This window comes from Melozone crissalis, unplaced genomic scaffold (assembly GCF_028551555.1).
Source record: "Melozone crissalis strain CALT ecotype California unplaced genomic scaffold, PUWL_Pcris_2 ptg000063l_1, whole genome shotgun sequence".
Lineage (NCBI taxonomy): Eukaryota > Metazoa > Chordata > Aves > Passeriformes > Passerellidae > Melozone > Melozone crissalis.
The window spans coordinates 12933729-12952925 of record NW_026535841.1 but is presented as its reverse complement, the minus strand read 5'-3'; the positions used below and the strand labels follow the sequence as shown (position 1 = coordinate 12952925).

General features: G+C 56.9%; 1 protein-coding gene across 1 annotated transcript; it reads right to left on the bottom strand.

Moving 5' to 3' along the window:
- Nucleotides 1–365: 365 nt before the first annotated feature.
- HIP1R (huntingtin interacting protein 1 related) lies at nucleotides 366–18247 on the bottom strand. The gene is made up of 32 exons (XM_054288600.1): nucleotides 18101–18247; nucleotides 13270–13333; nucleotides 12735–12877; nucleotides 12376–12432; nucleotides 12105–12185; nucleotides 11940–12016; nucleotides 11574–11635; nucleotides 10382–10522; nucleotides 9896–9953; nucleotides 9733–9808; nucleotides 9446–9583; nucleotides 9314–9372; nucleotides 9172–9244; nucleotides 8659–8842; nucleotides 8420–8508; nucleotides 7714–7830; nucleotides 7219–7320; nucleotides 6783–6977; nucleotides 6460–6607; nucleotides 6085–6171; nucleotides 5653–5760; nucleotides 5216–5352; nucleotides 4584–4694; nucleotides 4406–4464; nucleotides 4226–4256; nucleotides 4045–4107; nucleotides 3478–3578; nucleotides 2738–2843; nucleotides 1931–2054; nucleotides 1735–1796; nucleotides 1447–1632; nucleotides 366–1356 (listed from the first exon to the last, which is right to left on the bottom strand). The coding sequence occupies exons 1-32, from the start codon at nucleotides 18191–18193 to the stop codon at nucleotides 1351–1353; spliced, it is 3138 nt and encodes a 1045-aa protein (XP_054144575.1). The 5' UTR covers nucleotides 18194–18247; the 3' UTR covers nucleotides 366–1350.
- Between the last annotated feature and the right edge of the window lie 950 nt (nucleotides 18248–19197).

Sequence of the window (19197 nt, the reverse complement as noted above, 5' to 3'; positions counted from 1 at the left end):
CAACATGTATATAGTATGTACTAATAAATATATTATAAATCATATATATAGATTACCTATCATATATCTATAATAACATATTTATATATTTTTATATATAATGATATATATAATATATATATTTTTATATATATTATATATAATTATATATAAAATATAATTATGTCTTATATATTACATTTTTTATATAGTGCATAACAGTATAAGCACATAAAATACACAAAAATGCATATATATTTTTTATATAAATATTAAAAATATATTTTATATATATAGGCAAATGCAGAACCATAGATACATATGGCTACACATACATAGAGAGGACTCTCTCTATATATGTGTATATTTTTTTTTTTTAATTTTTTTTATGCACATTTAGCTAATTTACTGCCCAGTTTCCTGCAACCAACCCTGTCACGGCCCTGGCCCTGTCATCAGCCCCCTCCCCAACAACAAAGCAACACAAAAGTATTTTAAATATTGCTCCTTTAATAATCTACATCCTGGTAGTTGCTCCAAGGGAGACACAGCTGACAGGATTTTAATCTGCCCCCGCATCTCTGCACATCAGCAATTCCTCATTGCTGCAGACTTCTCTAGTCCCTGGCTCCCGTAGGCCACGGTTGGATTTAATTCTGCTAATTATCTTAAATATAAAACATAATGCAACTGATCCCTTGACATTGCTGTAGTAATAAAAAATAGAAAAGGAAAAAAAAAATAAAAACGTTTGTATCCTTATTGCCAGTGTGTGTCAGTAACTGCTTTTCCCTAACAAAAGCCCTGCCCCACGTGCTGGGGAAGGCAAACATTTCCCTTCCTGCTGAGGGCTGATCCCATGCCAAAATGAACTCAAATATTCCTCAGGCTGGAAAAAGGAGAATTTAAAAAAACGGTTGCAAGAAAAGCCCACCAGTTTCCTACTGTAAAACCAGTTCACAGTTCTTGGAAAGGGTCTGAGCAGTACAGTAGAGCTACATTTACTGAAAACTTCTAGTGCTGATAAAGTCCTTTAAAAAAAAAAAATTAACCCAAACAAACCCCAAATTAAATTAAACAGGGAGAGGAGGAGGAGGAGGAGGAGGAAAAAGAGGAGGAGGAAGAGAAGAAGGAAGAGGAAAAGGCAGAGGAGGAAGAGGAGAAGGAGGAAGTGGAAAAGGAGAAGAGCACTCAGTGGTGCTGGGGGAGCGCAGCAGCCCCACCACTCTAGAGTTCAGAAAAAAGGAAAACAAAAAATAAAATCTGTTCCTCAGAGAAGATCCAGTGTGGGATTGTTCCAGGCCGGCGCCGAGGAAGGCACAGCAGCGCGAAGGCACTGCGGGAGGAGGAGGAGGGTGGGCCCGGGGGCTGCTATGGCTGCAACGAGAAGGGCACAGAGGCCAAGGCAGTGAGAGCCGTGCCAGGGGCACCCCCTGCCCCCTCAGCCTGCCCCCAGCCCGGCCTCACCTCGCCCAGGCCGGGTTTCTGGGCTATGGGGGGTTTCTTCAGGATCCCTCGCCGCGGTGCCGGCGCCGGCCGGGCCTCCCCGTCCTCGTCCTCACAGCCCCCGGCCAGGCCGTAGTGCTGCTTCCTCAGCTCGCCCAGCCGCACCCGCTCCCCCTCCAGCCGCTTCTCCAGCTCCAGCACCTTCACCTGTGCCCAAAAACCATTCTGGAGCCCTGCCGGGGGCACAGGGACCCCCAGGGCGGGGCAGGGCCTGTCTGCGGCCATGCTGGATCCCCCTCAGGGCCGTACCTGCGTTTCCATCTCCTCCTTCTTCAGCTTGATGAGGGACATGCCCGAGAAGTCCATGGTGTCTGTGGGGACAGCAGGGACCCCACTCAGTGCACCCCTCACATGCCAAAGCAGAGCTGCACGGACACCTCGGGGTGTTCCCCAGGCCAGAAAGGGATTTGGGGTGGGGTTTTCCACCTTTGCAAAAAAACCTCACCTTTCTCCTCTATCTGCTCTTGCCCTGACTTGGTGGAAGCCACCACGTTTGCTGCCATCTCGTTGACATTGCGTGAGCACTCCTGGAGCTTGGCCAGGTTCCTGCTGCTCTTCTCAGCCTTCACCTGCAACGAGCACAGGAATGGCTGTGGGTGCCCACCATAACCTCACCAAGGAGCTCCAGGGAGCCCCAGGCACAGGCAAAGAGCTTTTGGGCACAAAAACTGGGGAGTGGAAAGGATGGATGGAAGGACAGATGGGAAGGTTTATCCTCAGTGATCTCATCATGGCCAGACAAGGTGATCCCTGCAAAGCCCTTCAGCCCCAGGGCACCAAACCAGCTCTGCTCCCACCTGAGCCAGGCACTCAGTGAAGACACAGCTCTGGTTTTTTAACTGTACTCTTAATTTTCAATCCATCTGGTGTAAAAATCCCTATGGATCCCCCTCTCCTCACCTGCATCACTGAAAACTCCACCCCTCACTTCCACCCACACCAACAGGAAAGGTGGCAAGGACCAAAGTCCACCATCCTCAGCTCCAGCTCCTGCAGCTGCTTCTCTGGATTTCTTGTTAGTTATTGACATTTTCTTTACATAACCAGCCTGACAGGAGGAGGACAGGAGGTTTTCCACATCTTCCTTTCCAAGGCAAGCCTTGGGTGTGGGAATATCCACACACAAATCCCAGACTGGAAAACAGCAAGAGCTGCCCTTCTCCCTGCTCTGGGGGACTCAGGATTGGCAGAGAGGAGGGGAACACCCAGGACAGGAGGAGGAGAACCCAGAGGGTCCTGCTGGGGCACCCACCTTGGAGGCAGCCACCAGCTGGGCTGTGCTGGCAGCGATCTCATGGGAGCAGACAATCAGCTCCTCGTACTTGCCCGTGTGCAGGACAACCCTGTCTGCAGACTCCCTGCAGGGGGCAAAGGAGATTGGGTCAGAGCAAGTGCAGATTATTCATCTCCTCTAATACCCTCAGAAATCAGCAGCTGCATCCAGCAGCTTTGTAATTACAGAATCCTGGAATTGTTACAGTTGGAAAAGATCTTAGAGATCTTTGAGTCCAGCTGTTATTAAAGCTCATACACAAAGCAATTATTCAAAGCTGTGATCCAGGTGATTTGGACAGAGGCAGGATTTTGTTTTCATGATGGATGAGATTTTTAAAGCTTTGCCCAAGAGATCCCCCCATATTTCCTGCACTGGCACAGGGCAATTCCAACCACCCCATCCACAACCATCTGAGCAGGAACTGGGATGGGGTGGGGGTGTTTGATTTCCCAGTTTGCAGACAGGGAGGAACTGCCATCCCTGGCTGGGTGACCGTGTGCTCCAACCCAGGCCAGATGCTCTACGAGGAATTAGCAATGAACCAAACTGAGGGTCCATAAAAACAGAGATCTCCACAAGGAGCCAGCAATGAGGCTCCACCAGGAATCTGCAATCCAGCAGTGGGAAATTTGGAATTTTGGAGGGTGGGGTGACAGGGAAGCACGAGGCAGCCCTGGGTGCAGCCCCTGGGGAAGCTCCCAGCCTGGGGTACCTACACAAGCTGTGTGGCTCCCCAGCCCACGGCCTTGGAGGCAGAGATCAGCCCTTCGGTCCAGCGCGAGTTCTTGGCATAAAACTCCTGAGTTGTTGCTGCCCCCTGTTGATATGAGAATATTATGGCCTGGATTGACTTGCGTCTTAATATACAGCAACATATAAATCTGTATTAAATACCCATATAAAGTGTAATAATGTGTAAATTCATATATAAAGGCATAAATCAAGGGAGCGACAGCATTCCTGTGCTCTCCATGCTGCTCTTACTGACCTGCTTAAATAATTATCAAAAAAAACCAACATCAGAGTCCCAAGCCTACAAATTTGAGCTGGGTTTGGTTTAAAACACACAAATTTGAGCCGTGATCTTTAGATGGACAAGGCTTTGCATGGGTGGCAGTGATTTGTGCAAGAGAGCACAGGGCTGAGCAGCCCATCCCCAGCAATTGGGACTGCCAGAATGCTGCTAATATGGGAAATCATAAAATCCAGAGTGTTTCTGCAATTTAGGGGAAATTCTCCTGTATTCCACCAGCACAAAGAGATGAGTGTAAGGGAGGACTCACCCGGCCACTTTCCACGATCTCCTTCTGTAGGTTTGTAGATGTTGTTACAAGAAGTCTGATAGCCTGGAAGGAAGGAAAACAGGTTTTGGGGTTTGATGGGGGTGTCACAGAGGAGCATTGATGCTGCTGCTGGTGGGAGGTTGCAGTTTTGTGCACCCCAGATGGTTTCTGCAGCACTGACCTTCATTAGATCTGTGCAGGAGTTCAGAATCCTGAAGGGAAGCAAGGGAAAAGTGTTCAGTATCCAGGGAAGCTTTGGCCTCAGAAAATGGGACTTTTTTCAAGAGCAGCCAGCCTGTTTTGGAGCAGAGCACACCCCAGCAGGGCACAGACCTGTCCCATGTCCCTCCTCCAAACTCACCGCTCATTCACTTCCAGCTTCACCCCAGAGCTCTCGCTCCTGGCCTGGCTCATCATCTCCTGTTGGGAAACACAAGAGGAAGGGTTGGATGCCATGTTGGGATGAGAAAGGTGAAAGGATGATGGACACTCTGCCCCCACAAGGCCCCAGAATGGCCCATCCTGCAGCTCTGTCTCACCTCTATCCTCCTGACAGCATCCTCAATGGCCTCTGAGGTGGAGGCCATCTCCTTCTCAACCATGTCCCCCAGCTCCTCCTGCTTGATGTCCAGGCTCTTGGGTCTCAGCTCCTGCCAGAGGAGGCAGCAGGTGTGAGGAGGTTTAGACAGGGAAGCAGGAGGGAATATTTATAAGGAATAACTACAAACCAAGATATCCAATTCCTTCCCACCCCCACCAAATTAAAGCTGCAGGAGCAGCACTCTGCAGCCTGCACAGTGAAGGCACACGTGCCACCAGCTTGCAGCAAACATGGCATGGGGACCTGAGAGGCAAGAAATGCCCCAAATAAAGGTGAAAAAACTCATAGGAGTAACTTCTGCTCCAGAGGGCCCTGGAGAGCTAAAAGTGGTGTAAAAGAAAATATAATAGGAGCTTCACCAGGAGAAATATCTGAAAGATGGGAAGTTCCTTCCACAGGAGTTACTGGGCTGAAAGACTTCAGCTGATCTGAGGGTGACCAGCTCTGTGCACCACCAGGAAGGGTCCCTGGAAATCACCAGATTTGGGGAGAAACCCCCCAAAGGGTTCCCAGGGAGCCACCCTGCCAGCCCCAAGTGGGAAGGTGGAAGTGCTGGGCTCCATGTCCTACCTGTGCCAGCTGCAGGACCCCTCGCAGTGCCCCCTGCACGTGGCCCAGCTGGGCACTGCCCAGCCTCTGCCTGTCCTTCAGCTGCTCCAGGTACTCCAGGCTGCTCTGCCCGCACTCGCGGCACGTCTCCGTCAGCCCTGCCGAGAGCACAGCCTGCCCAAGGGCTCCCTTCATCCCAGCCCTGCCCACCCTCACCCTCCTCCCTCCTCCCCTCAGCCACAGCTGAGCACCGGCAGCATCCTGCAAATGCCTTCTAGGAGATTACAAATAAATTTCCAGGCCCAGGGAGGGGCAGTAGAGGGCAGGGAATGTCGGGAGGGGGAGCGTGGGGAATGAGCTGTGTTTAGGAAAATCTGCCCCTGGCAGAGGGGGCTGTGGCATGGCCTCCCTAAGGAAAAGGCCCAAAGAAATAATCCCCCCAGCACCCCTGCACTCACGGTCAGCGTGGTCCGTGGGGGCCAGGTGAGCCGTGGCACTGCCGTTGACGATGGTGTCACCTGCCAGGTGGGCAAAGAGGGCCAGAGCCCCCACCAGCCCCGCAGCATCTGCACAGAGAGCACAGCCTCAGCAGCTGCCAGCCCCTGCCAGGTCCTGGGGGCTGCAGCTCATCCCTGAAGGCACTCAAGGATCAGGGCAAGGCTCAGAGATGTTGGGATTGACCCCTCCAACACACGGGAACCCCCAGCCCTGCCCGTGTCCCTCTGTCCCCAGGGCATTGCTGCTTGCCCATGGCCCCAGAGCTGCTGGGGTGCTGAGAGCAAGGGAACAGGAGCAAGCTGGGAGCAATGCTGGGTGCAAGGGAACAGGAGCAAGCTGGGAGCAATGCTGGGAGCAAGCTGGGAGCAGTGGCAGTCCCCAGCCCCAGGTACCTGCCATGGAGGCCACGTACTGCGCGTGCCCCTTCTCCAGGGCATCCGTGGACTCCAGCGCCGCCTGCGCCCGGCTCAGCAGGTAATCTGCAAGGAATTGCATTGCACGGCCTCAGCACAGCCTGCTGGGTGCCTGCACCAGGGCTGGCTGCACAGGCCACCACTGAGTGGAGGTGTATCCCTGGCTGGGGAACAGCACTGAAATCTGAGCAAAATAGTGCTGAACATGAGAGCTAAAAATCCATCCTGGAATTCTGAGCCAAATCACCCCAGGCATGATGGAAAGAAAGCCATGGGAGAGCTGAGATGTAACATTATCTGTCCAGGAGGGAGAAGGCAGAGCGTGTTTCAATCCCCTGCGTGAGCAGGACATACCTGGGGAGCTGGTGCAGCGGAGGTGCAGGGGGTCATCCAGCTTGGCCAAGGCATCATTGAGGATGGCTTGGGCTTCTCTCACTGTCTCCTGCAGGATCCCAAACTGCTCATCCAGCAGCTTCTGCTGCAGGCTCTGCTCCTGGTTGCTCTGTCAGGGAGGAGGAACAGGTGAGTGGCAGAGCATCCCCATCAGCAGCATTTCCCTCTGGAGCCCCTCTCCAGGATCAGACCCAACCATCCCATGACTGCTGCATCAGCTGGCACCCCCAAACATCTCACCCCAGTGAGCAGAGGGGCAGTGGGCCCTTCACAGAGCTCTGTACCTTCTCCAGGAGCCTGCCCTGGAGCTCTCGGATCTCCCTGGTGGCCCTGTCAGCCTCCTGGCTCAGCTGCAGCTCCTTCTCCTGCACGAGGCCCCGCGTGGACAGCAGCTCACACTCCTTCTCGCTCACCGACCGCCTCAGCACCTCCTTCTCAGCGTGCAGAGCATCCAGCTGGGCACTGAGCTCCACACCTGCCTGCCATGGGGGGCCAGGACACCCTGTCACAGCCTGTCACACCCTGTCACTGCTGGCAGCCCAACAGAACCAGGGGAGCTCGGGACATGCCCAGCTCGTGACACTGATGGGCTGGCCCCACTCTCAGCCCCGTGACAGCTCCCTGGGCTGCTGCTGCAGCCCAGGCTCAGCAGTGGTGGCAGGTCCAGCCCTGTGACAGGGTTTGAGGGGCCCTGAGCCCGTGCTGCCCCCAGCCCTGTACCTGCTTGGCGTGGCTGAGCGAGCGCTGCGCCTGCTCCAGCTCGTCCCGACGGGCGTCCAGCTCCTGCCTCAGCTGCTCCATCTGCACGCTCTGGTCCTCCAGCTGTGCCCACACAGTGCCCAGGCTCAGCCCTGCCTCACTGAGCACCAGCACCAGCCAGGGTGCAGGGAATGAACCCAGCCATGCTTTGCAGGGAGGGGGTTTGGGGGTGTCTCCTGGAAGGGCTCCTTTCCTTTTCCCATGCCAGAATTTTGGGGGCAGCCCCTATCTTGACCCCCAGAGAATGAAAGCACTCAAACCCATCAATTTGCATTGTGGTATTTTCTTGGGGGAAGAAAAGGCAGATTTGGGCAAGAGGGTCTCAGTCATATATTGACACCTTCCTGAGGAGCCAGGGCAACTCCTCCTGGAATCAGGGCCCAACAGCAACAACCTCCCCTTTCCCCTGCTCCCAAACTGCATTTCCAGGCTGGGGAGTGCTGATCCAGAGCTCACCTTCATCTCAGCCTCTCGCTTGACCTGCTCCACCTGAAATGCCAGCTGCTCCTTGACACGTGCCACCTCCTCCTGGCTCTGCTGTGTCACTGTCAGCTGCTTGGCAGTGTCAGCGTTCTGTGGGGGGACATGGGGCTCACCTGGTGCTCCAAGGGGGACCCTCACTGTCCCCACACTCACTACAATCCAATTCTAGCTCAGAGATAAATCCAAGATGCCTTTCTCACAGCATCCAAAATGGTGCAGCATGGATTCAAGGAGTACCCCTTCCTGGTGCTCAGAGGGTGGTGGGACCAATACAGGGGGACTGGGCAGGCACAAGTGACACCAGTGGTGGCAGAAGGACCAAGGGACAAAAGCAAGACCAAAACACCCAAAGCAAAAGTGAAACAGGTGAGTGGCACAACTGAGACACAGGATCCCCACCACCAGCACATCCCTTGAGAGCCCCTTTCCAGAACTGGAGCCAAGCATGCAACAACTGCTGGTACAACTGATATCCCACCAGCTACACTGAAACCAGCAGAAACAGACCAAACAACAGCAAAACACCCCAAAAAACAACAACAAAAACACCCAACAGGAGGGACGGAAGAGGGAAAGGGTGGTCAGCTGTGCCCTGGATACCCCAGCCCCAAAAGGGAGGGATTTAACTCGGGGACACTGCCCTCAGTGCCAGTCCCTGCCTGCAGGGCAGCAGCCTCACCTTCCTCAGGAGCTCGGCGTGGGTGTTGATGAGCTCGCTGTGCTTCTCCTTCAGCTTCGTGTAGCGGATCTCAGTGGCGTTGGCTTTCTCTGCAGGGGTCAGAGACCCTCAGTGACCACAGCCAGGGCAGCCCACAGCCCTGGGCACCCCAGGACACCCCAGGGCAGCCCAGGTCACCCCCGGGCACCCCAGGGCACCCCAGGACCCCCCAGGACTCCCCAGGACACCGTGGCACCTACTCTCGGCCTCGGCGCAGAGTCTCTGGGACCTGTCACTGTCCTGCTTGGCCCTCTGCAGCCTCTCCAGCTCGTCCCTCAGCTGCTCGTTGTCCACCAGCGCCTTCTGCTTCTGCTTGCGCTGCTCCTCCACCTCTCCCTCCAGGCTGTTCACCTGGGCCTTCAGCTGGGTGATGTAGCGCTGTGCCTGCAGGGATCATCGGGCACTGGGGCACGGCCCTGCCTCCCCAACACCCCCAGCCAGCTGCAATCCCACTGCAATGTGGGCAAAGCAGCCGTGGGATGCACATGAAAGCTCTGCCCGGTACCCCTGCACCTCTGTCCCTGTTGATAACATCAGGACAGCAAAGGACAGGTCTCACATGCCCCCACCCCATCAGGAATCACATCCTGGCACTGGGGAGAGGTCCCAAAACACAACCCTGGATGCCAGGACCCCACTCCTGCTGCATCCCTTCAGGGTTTCCAGAGCACAGCACCACACCCCACCCCAGCTGCTCCCCAGCCAGGCTTTACCTCCAGTTTAATCTTCTCCATCTCTGCACGGAGCGTTTCCACCTCCTTCTTCAGGCTCTCAATCTGTGCATCCCTGGGGACAAGGGCAGGTTGGTTCCACGTGGCAGAGGCCCCTCAGCCCTGCTGGCCCCCCATCCCATACCTGTCATCCCAAACGCCGTTGGGCGGCCCGAAGGTTTGCTCAAACAGATCCGAGGTGATCTGGGGAGGACAGAGGGTGTTGAACTGAGCCAGGACATGGGAGCCTGCCCCTGTTCCAGCCCCAGGCCCCCACCTGTGGCTCTGTGGTGGAAGTTGTGCTGATCTCAATGAGGTTCTCTGGCTCCTCATCCTCGGGGGCCTCGTCGGGGATGACGACGACCGGCTTCACGTGCTCGGCCAGCGCCGACGCCCGCAGGAAGTTTGGGGGGCTCTGGAGGGACAAGAAGTTGTTACAGCCTTGCGGGGGGGGTTCAGGAGCTGCAGCACGCAGAGTGCCAGGGGAAGGGAGGGAGCCAGCCCTGTGCTGCTGACAGGGCCAGAGGCAGTGTCCCCAGAGCACCCCACCAAATCCTGCCCTACCTCCGGCAGCCGCGGGATCTGGATGAGGCGCTTGAAGTACAGCATGTCAGATGCCCTCTTAAAGAAGTTTTTAAGGCTGGAGAGGAGGGAAAGACAAAAGGGAGATGAGAAGGGGCTTGGAATGAGGGAGGGGACCCCACTGCCCCCCCTGGGCCCCGGTTACCTGCGGAACTGCTCGTGGAAGCGGTCCCGGTGGCCCTGCAGGGTGTCAGCCGGCAGACCTGGGTGAGGAGGGACAGCTGTGACTGATCTGGGGCTGCCCGTGTGTTCACATGCACCCAGACCCTCCTCTGCAAAGGCCAGCAGGGTAAAAGCCAGGAGGGAGTGGGATGTGAGGGTCAGGATGGGAGTGGGGTGTTCCCTGGCACAGGGAGATGTGGATGGGGGAACTCCAAAATACCCACACGAGGCTGCTGGCACTGTGCTGCCCATGCAGGGAGCTGGCAGGCCAGGGGACGTGGGTTTGAGTTAAACAAGTCCTTCATTATAATTCCTTTGTCTGGAATGTCAGTGTGGGATGGAGCAGCCCCTAGAGCCCAATTCATACAGGGACATGGTGACGGATGCCTCAATCCACACCAGCCTCATGCCCAGACCCAGAAGCCCACCCTGGGAAAACACCAGCACTGAGCACATCCCCGGGACTCACAGGAGTGCAGTTTGAACATCAGCTTGACCGAGTAGTGGTAGAGGTGGCTGCAGTCCTGGATGACCTGGATGAGGGGGGCCAGGCGGCACTGCACCGCCGACATCTGCGACACGGCCATGGAGGTGTTGAGCTGCCTGAAAACTGAGGGGAGCCGTGTTTGCAGAGCTGCCCGTGCCCTGCCAGCTGTTTGATCATTAACCACGGCGGATGTGGGGCAGGGGAAACACCAGGGCTGCTCCTGAGCTCAGAACAGCCCTGCTCAGAGCAGCACAAACACCCAGAGGGACCACGCTGGCACAGGGAAGGGGTGCTCAGCTCTGCCCTGGATACCCCAGCCCCAAAAAGGAGGGATTTAACCCCAGGACCCTGCCCTAAAGCTGCTGCTGCACGACAGAGCTGGGGAAGTGAGAGATTTGGCTCCATTCTGTTTAATCATGCAGGGATCTGGGAGAGGATGCCAGGGCAGGGGACGAGCCCGGCGGCACTGCAGCCTCATCTGCCCCTGCTCGGAAACAGATCCCTTCCCTTGGCAGGGATCCAGGCAGCACATCCACCCTGGCTTCTTCCCTGCTCAGCTTTAAAGTATTTATGAATATAAATTCTCTGTAGAACTGGGTCAGGAGGAGAAGCAGGAGCCTGTTGGGAGCTCGGCCTCTCCTGCTGTGCTGTTTTCCAGGGCAGCTCCGTGTTCCTGACTCCCGGCAGAGGAAGAATCTGCCACCTCTCTAAGCCATCTGAAAATTCCTGAGGAGGTGAGAGACATGAGCAGGGCCTCCAGCCCTCCCCAGAGGCATTTCAATGAGGGGAAATGAGTCTTTAAAAAGAAGTACGGCCTGTCCTCTGCTTCAGAGGGACAGAAGGGATTTGTGTAATGGATATGATTAATGTGGTTGTACAAAAAAGAAATAAAAACGCATTTCAGAGCAGCTCTGCTCTGAAAACAACACTCTGCCTTGCTCAGGTGGGTTCAAAGCAGCCACATGCTCTAAATATTTTCCTACAACTGCCTCTACAGAGCTCCAACGGGAGAATCCAGCTGGGAAACCACCTCAGAAATCTCACGGGAGGAGGAGGAAGAGGGACCTGAGCCTCCAACCTCAGCCTCCCGGAACTCCATTCCCGACCAAAGAGCGAAACTATTGCTCAAGAGCCCCGGGGCGAGGGGAGGGACCTGCCCCTGCCGCCTCCTCACCTGACTCCGACAGCTTCAGCTCACAGTCCAGGTAATCAAACAGCTCTACCGTCAGCTGGAAGCTGCCAAAACAAACCAAAACTCCATCACTTGACAGCAGAGACATCTTTGCTCCAGCTGCTCATGTTCATTGAGAGTCCCCATGATGGCAAGGGTTCTGACTGACAAGAATTTGGGGCTTTTTCTCCCTGCATTTACACCCCACAGTGCTCTGTGGGTGCAGGAGGGATCGGGCACCATCCAAACAATTCACAAAATCCTGGTGCCTGCCCCATCCTGGGGTGGGTTTGTCAGCAGGACACTGCCAGCTGGGGGTCATGGAGCTGGTGACCCCACCCTGGGCTCTGGCCCCACCAGGACACTCACATGTTGTTCACATCTGTCCCCGCTGTCTTTTCCAGCACCTCATCCGACACTTCGAGGCCCGGGGGGAACTCGGGGTGCTTTGTAAAAGGAAGCAAAAAGCCATCAGCTGCTGCTGGCGTGGCACATGCCCTCGTTCCAGGGCTGTGGAGGTGGCAGAGGTCTCACCTTGACGTGGAAGGAGATCTTGGTGAGCAGGAGCCGTGTGTAGATGCTCACCAGCTGCCCGTACCTGTCGTGCAAATGGCCCTGCAGAGACACGAGGGGGAATCCAGAGTGAGGAAACCAGACCCAGCAGGTCCCACAGAGCCAGTGGCTCCACCATGCACACAACCATCACCCAAAGGGATAGCAGGCTGTTTCAGGCAGTGCTACACCCTCTCTGTGCCCACCATGCTCCTCAGTAACCATCTCCAAAGCTGCACTCTGCCCCACTCACCCACAGGTCCCCTGTCTCTCGGATGTTGCTGCGGTACCTCTGGCAGTCCTGGAGAACCTGGGGACACAAAAGGGAAGGATGTGGCACAGTGGGGCTGGCTATCTGCCCTGATGCTGGGGAAGAGGAGGGATCCAGCCCCTTACAGCACTCCAGCTCTGGGAGCAGTTCCAGCCTTCCCTCAGCACCCAAAGGTTAGGGATTTACACGGGGAAGTTTCAAAGATGTGAGACAAGAGAGTGCCTGGGAAAGGTGGCTGGGGTGGGGAAGGGATCCCACTCCCTGTGCAGAGGGATGTTGGCAAGAGGCAGAAATTCCCCCTGGGAGAGGAGCAGGAGGGAGGGGGCAGAGGGGACACTCACGTTGGGGTGGCCGTCGCGCAGGACCTTGTGCAGGACGTGGCAGAACTTCCAGCTGAGGATGGCACTGCTGGGCAGGGGCAGCCCGATGGCGTAGGACCAGAAGGTGAAGGCTCCTTTCTCGTGGTGGGTGCCCAGGATGATCCCTTCCAGGGCAGTCAAGGCCAACTGGACACACACAGAGCAGGGCACAGGCTGGGCTGGGGCTGTTCCTGTTCCATCCTCATTGAAAAGGGGACACTGGGTGCCCTGTGAGCACAGGGATCACTGGCACAATGCTGCACCCCCAAATAAAACCACCAATTGTCATTTCTGGGCACACCTCCCCCTGCTGAGGGCACACTGGGGCCCTCTGCATTTTACTGCCAAATAAATGCAATTTTATTGCACTGCTCATTTGCCTTTCCACTGATGGATGAACCCAGGTGATGCCAGCCCCCACGGGTCTTTGTCTCCCAAATCCCCTCCAGAATCAGGGAGTGACACCCCCAGAGCCCCAACTCCTCTGTGCTGTCCTGGGAGCCAAGGGAAAGGATACGGCGGGCATGCTTCTCCTTCACTGGGGCTTCCTGGGTGTTTATGGCTTTGCTGATGCTGATGGCCTGCAGGAGGAGGGGAGAGAGGCTGTCAGACATGGTGAGACCCCCATGGCTACCCTGATACCCCAAAGCGCAGTGCTGCTGCTCTTGGGGAATACCCTGAATTTTAGAACACATTTGTCACCTCAAAGTCATTTGCAACACATCAGAATAGGCCTTTTTATCCACAAACAAAGCATCCATTAGAGCCCCCATCCCCAGCAGGATCTGACCACTGCTGTTGGTGCTCCCGGCTGTCCCTGTCCCAGGAAACCAATTTTTGCATTTTTGCAGCCTGAACTCAGCGCCGTGCCCGGGGAACATTAAAGCACAATAGTGAGATGCCAAATTCCAGGGTTGTTTGTGTAATCACAAGGAGCCTTTGAACCACGGGGGAGTGGTTTGGGTTCTGCTGAGGATGTTGCTGCGTGCAAACAGCACGTGGGGAAAAGCAGCCCCCAAGCAAGGAGGGAGTGGCAGCCTCAATGCCCATCTTGATGGAGCAAAAATCCAGAGCAATGTGATTATCACAAGATGATTATCTATATTTTGATGTGTTTGATCACAGCAGACTTTAAATTAGGAATTTATTCCAAAAGATGACCCCAGAGCGGGGTCGGTCGCATCCCCCACGTGTTGATGGGCTGCAAATCCAAGTTGCTGTGTTTGATGAGGATCTTCCTCCTCCTCCTCAGACTCAAGGAGCTGCTTCACCCTCTCAGGAGTGCTTGGGCTGTGCCTGTGTCCATGGGCCCTCAGTCTCCAGCAGAGGAAAAAGGTCCCAGCTGGGAAGGCAGGAAGCCACCCTGCTGCCAGCACTTGTACAGGAAGAGGAACTCGGTCCCTCCCTGCAGCCCTAAAGCCTTATAAAAATCCCATCTACCTGGCCAGGAAAGCACCTGCTTCCACGTGGCTGCTTGTCCAGAGACACCTCTGAAAGGAGGCACCTTCCTGTAGGAGGAGGAACCTGACCCCGAGTTCTCGAGTGCTCCTGACTTATGCAGGAGGAACCCGACACCAAAGGGGCAATGTCAGAGGTGTCCATGCACCAAACCCACCCCAAAAGAGTCCAGAACAGCTGCCCAGGAACTGACCATGACAGCAGCAAGACTCTGAATCATCCCAAAGAGTGAACCTGTCCACCCTGAGCCCAGCTGCTGGGGAGAGGGGCTGGCTTTGCCTTTGTGCACAGGAGAGTCCCGGGGTTACCCCGCCATGTGGGGCCGTAAAGCAGCACTGGAGTTAAGCCGGTGACTTGCTGTAATCCTCTTATCCCCAAAGGTTAACGAGCCTGGAGTGCCCAGGAACAGGCACTTGCAGCACAGCTGCCTCTCCCAAAGTGCCCTCACAGCCACCCAAAAGCCTGGAGCTGGCACAGGCTGTGCCCTCGATGGCAGCTGGGCCAGAGAGATGTGCCACAGGTCCTCAGGGATGCCAGCACCTCCCAGGGGATGCTGACAGAAAGGATGGCTTATCCTAGACCAGGATTTGGAAATCCTTCCTGCATCTTTCCTGAGGTGTTTTGCAGAGAGGGAGCAGGGCAGACACGTCTCCCAAACTGGGAGTTTTGCTGCCTGACCTAAGATAGGCCTGTCCCAGCCCATCACGCTCATCCCAACCCATCCATGGAACCTAAGCCCCACAGGGGTTGGAGGAGGCACAGCCAGAAGGGTCAAAGTGTGAGACATGCAGATCCTCAGGACTATCCCCAAAGACAGGACCTCAGCTGCTGAGTGAGCTGGGACCCTGTTGGACTGCCCAAAATAGAGCTGTAATTCCCACTGGCAGTGGTGGTTTTATTGCAATTATTGCCCTTGGTCTCACTGATAGCTGACCAGCCAAAATTCAGCCCAGAAGCTGCTGGAGAGGTTGTTTTCATCCTTGGGGATTCAGTGCAGAGGTTTCACTGAGCCATTTCACGTCCAGCACAAGGACTGGCCCATGCAGGGGGCACCCTGCCCACTCACAGCACCACCACAAGATGCTGGGTCCAGCATGGTCCCAAATAAACCAGGGTGGCACCAAATCAATGCCAGTCCCTCAGGGCTGCCAGCCCACGTGTGCTTTCACTGCCTCCAAGCCTCAACCTGGCCAGGAGACCCAGGAAAATGGGATGGTGGCACCAGGGAAGCGCATGGGGCAATGCTGCAGCCTGGCACACTGTGCTGGCAGGATGCTCCTGCTGGCTGGCTGCCAAAGCCAGGCTGGGGAGGATGGCTCCAAAATCGGGAGATTCACCCTTGACCCAACCTCTTGGGACACCACTGGCACATCCGGGGACGGGCAGGTCCTGGCTGCCACCGCAGGTCCACGACCAGCCTGGCCAAAGCTTTGATGCAACCTGTGGGCTGCTCCCCATCCCTGGCAGGCACCAGGGTGAGGAGCCAACCCCAAAACCTGCCTGGCCCTGGGCTGTGGGATCCCACAGGGCTGCTTTGCTCACAGCCTGCACGTTCCAGGGCGGTGACAAAGCCGGGATCAAAGCGCCCAAATGAAGGAGCACAGTTTAACACAGTTTAACATCCACCCTTTCATTCCTGGCTGTTTTTAATTAGGGCTGATCCTCCTGCCCACAGCTCCCTGGAGCAGGTGGATGCTGGGTCCCAGCACGATGCCACAGCAGGAGAGATTATCTGGCAGCTGGAAACCTCCCCTGGCCAGGCAGCACGGGAGCTGTCAGAACAGCTGAGCTAGGAACTCCAGAGCTCCCTTCCTAACGCTGCTCCTTCCCAAATTACACCAGGAAAACACCACTTGGCACTCACACACAATGCAATCCTGCAGGTTCCAGAGCTCGGTGGATTTTTAACCTTTTTGTTCAAGAAAAGCAAAAACTGGCAGCAGAAAAGGACAAGTTTTCCTCCTGCCAGGCTGCCGAGCAAGCGCCTGCCGTGGGATGGTGATTTCCTACTTCCCACGCACGGCTTCTCCAAGGGAGACTCTACATCACCCTGACACAAGACATGGAAAAGCATTTCCAGGGAAAGCAGGCGACCTTCATGTCACCCACAAGGACCTGGGATCACAGCAGGGTCAGCAACTCCTGTCTGTAACCACAGACATCACCCAAGCCCTCACAGGGGAAAAGGGGACGGGGCTCTGCATTCTGGTACAGAATCCTCAGGCAGCAGAGGGGATGTGCCAGCAGCACCCCTGTGACACAGAGATGAGATGGGGATGTGCCAGCAGCACCCCTGTGACACAGAGATGAGGAGGGGCCGTGCCACCAGTAGCTGGTGCCACAGAGGCGACTGGCAGCCGGCTGGGCAGCTGCTATAATTAGAGGTAGAAGGCAGATCAATACCCACGTTCTGACACTGAACAGTTCTGCTCCCACTGAAGCACCACTACAGGAAACCACACCAGAATAAAGCTCCTTTAGGACAGTTTTGAGCAGTTTCTGGAAGAAAGGCCAGCTCTGGGCAGTGAATGTGACCATCAGCCAGAGAGCAACCACCTCTCTGCCCTGTCCATGTCTCTGCTCACAGCATCCCTGTGGCTGCGGGGGATTCCCAGAGCACAAGTGCCCGTGAAAAGCCCGAGATGCCCTGGAAAGGCAGGGCAGGAGGGCACGGGCAGCCCCCGGAGCAGGGGCAGCGCTGCGGCCGCGATCGTTGATCAGCGCTGCCCAGCGGGACGAGGGAAGGAGACGCGTCCGGAGGGAACCGGAATTGCCGGTTTTCCCGTGCGCTCCCCAAACCCAGCAAGCTCCGTTTCCTACCCAGCACCGTGACCCTGCGAGGCCTGAAATTCCCACCTGCCTTCGCCGGCGCTCTCCGGGGCCAAACCAGCCCAGGGGCCGAGGAAGGAACCGCAAAGCAAAGGGGCAAAGGGGAAAACACCTGCGATGAAAGCACAGCCTGCAAAAGCAGAGGGGTCAGAGGAGGCATGCGGGAGGGCACTGTTATTTTTGCTGGGGCAGCAGCGAGCCCGTCACTCTGTCCATCCCTCTGCCCATCCCTGCCCACGCTGTCTGGGTACTTCATTTCCCACCAGCCACATGCCAGCCCCACCACTGCCCACCCCGTGGGGGCCACAGGAGTACGGACACGCCGGACACGACGGGGCACAAACGCCCTTGGGCTTTGTTTCCACCTTGCCGCCCTCCGTGGATCCAAACACCCCGATCCCCGCAGGGTGACCCGGAGCCGCGGGGCAGGGGTGAATCCAGCCCCGGTGTCGGTGGGGCCGGGGCTCGGCAGGGATGCGGAGATGCCCATTCCCAGGGCGGGGGGCCGCCGCAGAGCCCCGGGCTGGGCCACGCTCCCGCCATCACCGTAAAACTTTCCCGGTGTGCTGCCGGCCGTGTTTACCTGCGATAAGGCCCGGGAGGTGCGGGGGGGCGGCGCGGGGCCCGGCTGCCCGCGGGGGCGGCGGCGCACGGCGGGGCCGCGGCCGCCGAGACGGGCGCGGGGGCGGCGGACGGGCGGGTGCCCACGCGGGACCGTCCCGCGGCCGCGCCGGGAGGAAGCGGCGGCGCAGGTGGGGGCGGGGGAACGCGCGGCGCCGGCACCGGGCAGGCACAGGGACGGGCGGGCACGGGGACGGGCACAGGGACGGCGGCCGCGCTGCCACACCGGGGCTTCCCCGGAGCCCGGCGGGGACCCGCGCCCCCCATCCCGTCTCATACCATCGCCCGAGAAGCCCCCGCGCCCAGCGCGCCCCGAGACGATGACCCGCGGAAAGGGCCGAGCCACCCCATCCCCGAGCCGGCAGCAGGACCGCGACTAAACCCGGGACCGTAACCGCGGCCGGTCCCGCGGCCCCACCGCCCCCTCCCGCCGTCCTTGCCTGGCTCTTGTCGAACTGCTCCCGCTCCGCCTCCAGGCTGTGCCCGCCGCGGCGGCTCAGCACCCGCGCCGGCACGCTCTTGATGCTGTTCATGGTGGGCCGCGCTGGGAGCTCCGCGCTCCGGTATCCGCGCTCGGGGCTCCGCGCTCCGGGGCAGGAGCGACCGGCGCCGCCCCCCCCGCCCCTCCCGGCCGCGCACTGCGCCGCGCGCCACCGCCCCTGGCGGCCGCAGCCGGAACTGCAGCGAGCGGCGCTCCCTCCGCGGGCAGGTGGGACCGGGCAGCGCCGGGGGACACCGGGAGGGGACACGGACACAGAGAGGGGACACAGGAAGGGGACACGGAGCGGGGCACGGAGAGGAGACGGGGGAGGGGACACAGACACGGAGCGGGGACACGTCTCTCAGCGGACCCCGCACCGAGGTGATTCCCCAGCTCAGGAAACGCCAGGAGCGGCGGTCGCAGCTCGTTCTGAGCCCCGGGGCTCCAACACCAATTCCCGTTCCCAAAGTCAATGACCGGAGCTCGCATCCACCCTGCGGAAAGGCCGTGGCTGAACAGAAGCTTTGTTGTCTTTAAATAATAATTCAAGCCAAGGATACAATAGCAAAGGGCTCCCTGGAGTATTTGAGCTGCTTCCAGAATTAAGGCACCGAGTTTGAAGCGTTTCCATTCGAGCATCAGAGTGTGGTCAATAATGCAGCTGGGTTTTAAGTCACTTAGTGCTGAATAAATTAACCCAGTTATTTCCCTTCTTCCCATTCCACAAATCCAGGGCAGCCCCGACAGAAAATCCTAAGGCTCTGCAGATCCTTGATGCATCACTTGAGCTCAGTTTTCTCTATTGATTTTAAAGTCATCATTTTAAACTCTCCAGGGGTTTAAACTCAGTGTGTTCATCCAATAACCTCAAAACCATTTAAATGCAACTGCTGCTTGGAAGTTGCACCAATTTCTCTGTGTAGCTGCTGCACAGGTTCAGGTCAGCATCATGGCATTGTCATCATTGGCTTTTTAGGGGGAATTCTTGTCATACCCAGAGCAGGAGATTGTGAGGATGGAGCCTGAGAAGGTTCTGTGCAGGTAGAGGAATAAATG

Coding starts and splice junctions, on each gene's coding strand:
- HIP1R (XM_054288600.1), bottom strand. CDS start 18,193: ATGAACAGCATCAAGAGCGTGCCGGCGCGGGTGCTGAGCCGCCGCGGC. Junction 9,809..9,895: donor TTCCACGAGCAGTTCCGCAG/GTAACCGGGGCC, acceptor CCTCCTCTCCAG/CCTTAAAAACTTCTTTAAGA. Junction 1,633..1,734: donor AGGAGGAGATGGAAACGCAG/GTACGGCCCTGA, acceptor TTTTGGGCACAG/GTGAAGGTGCTGGAGCTGGA.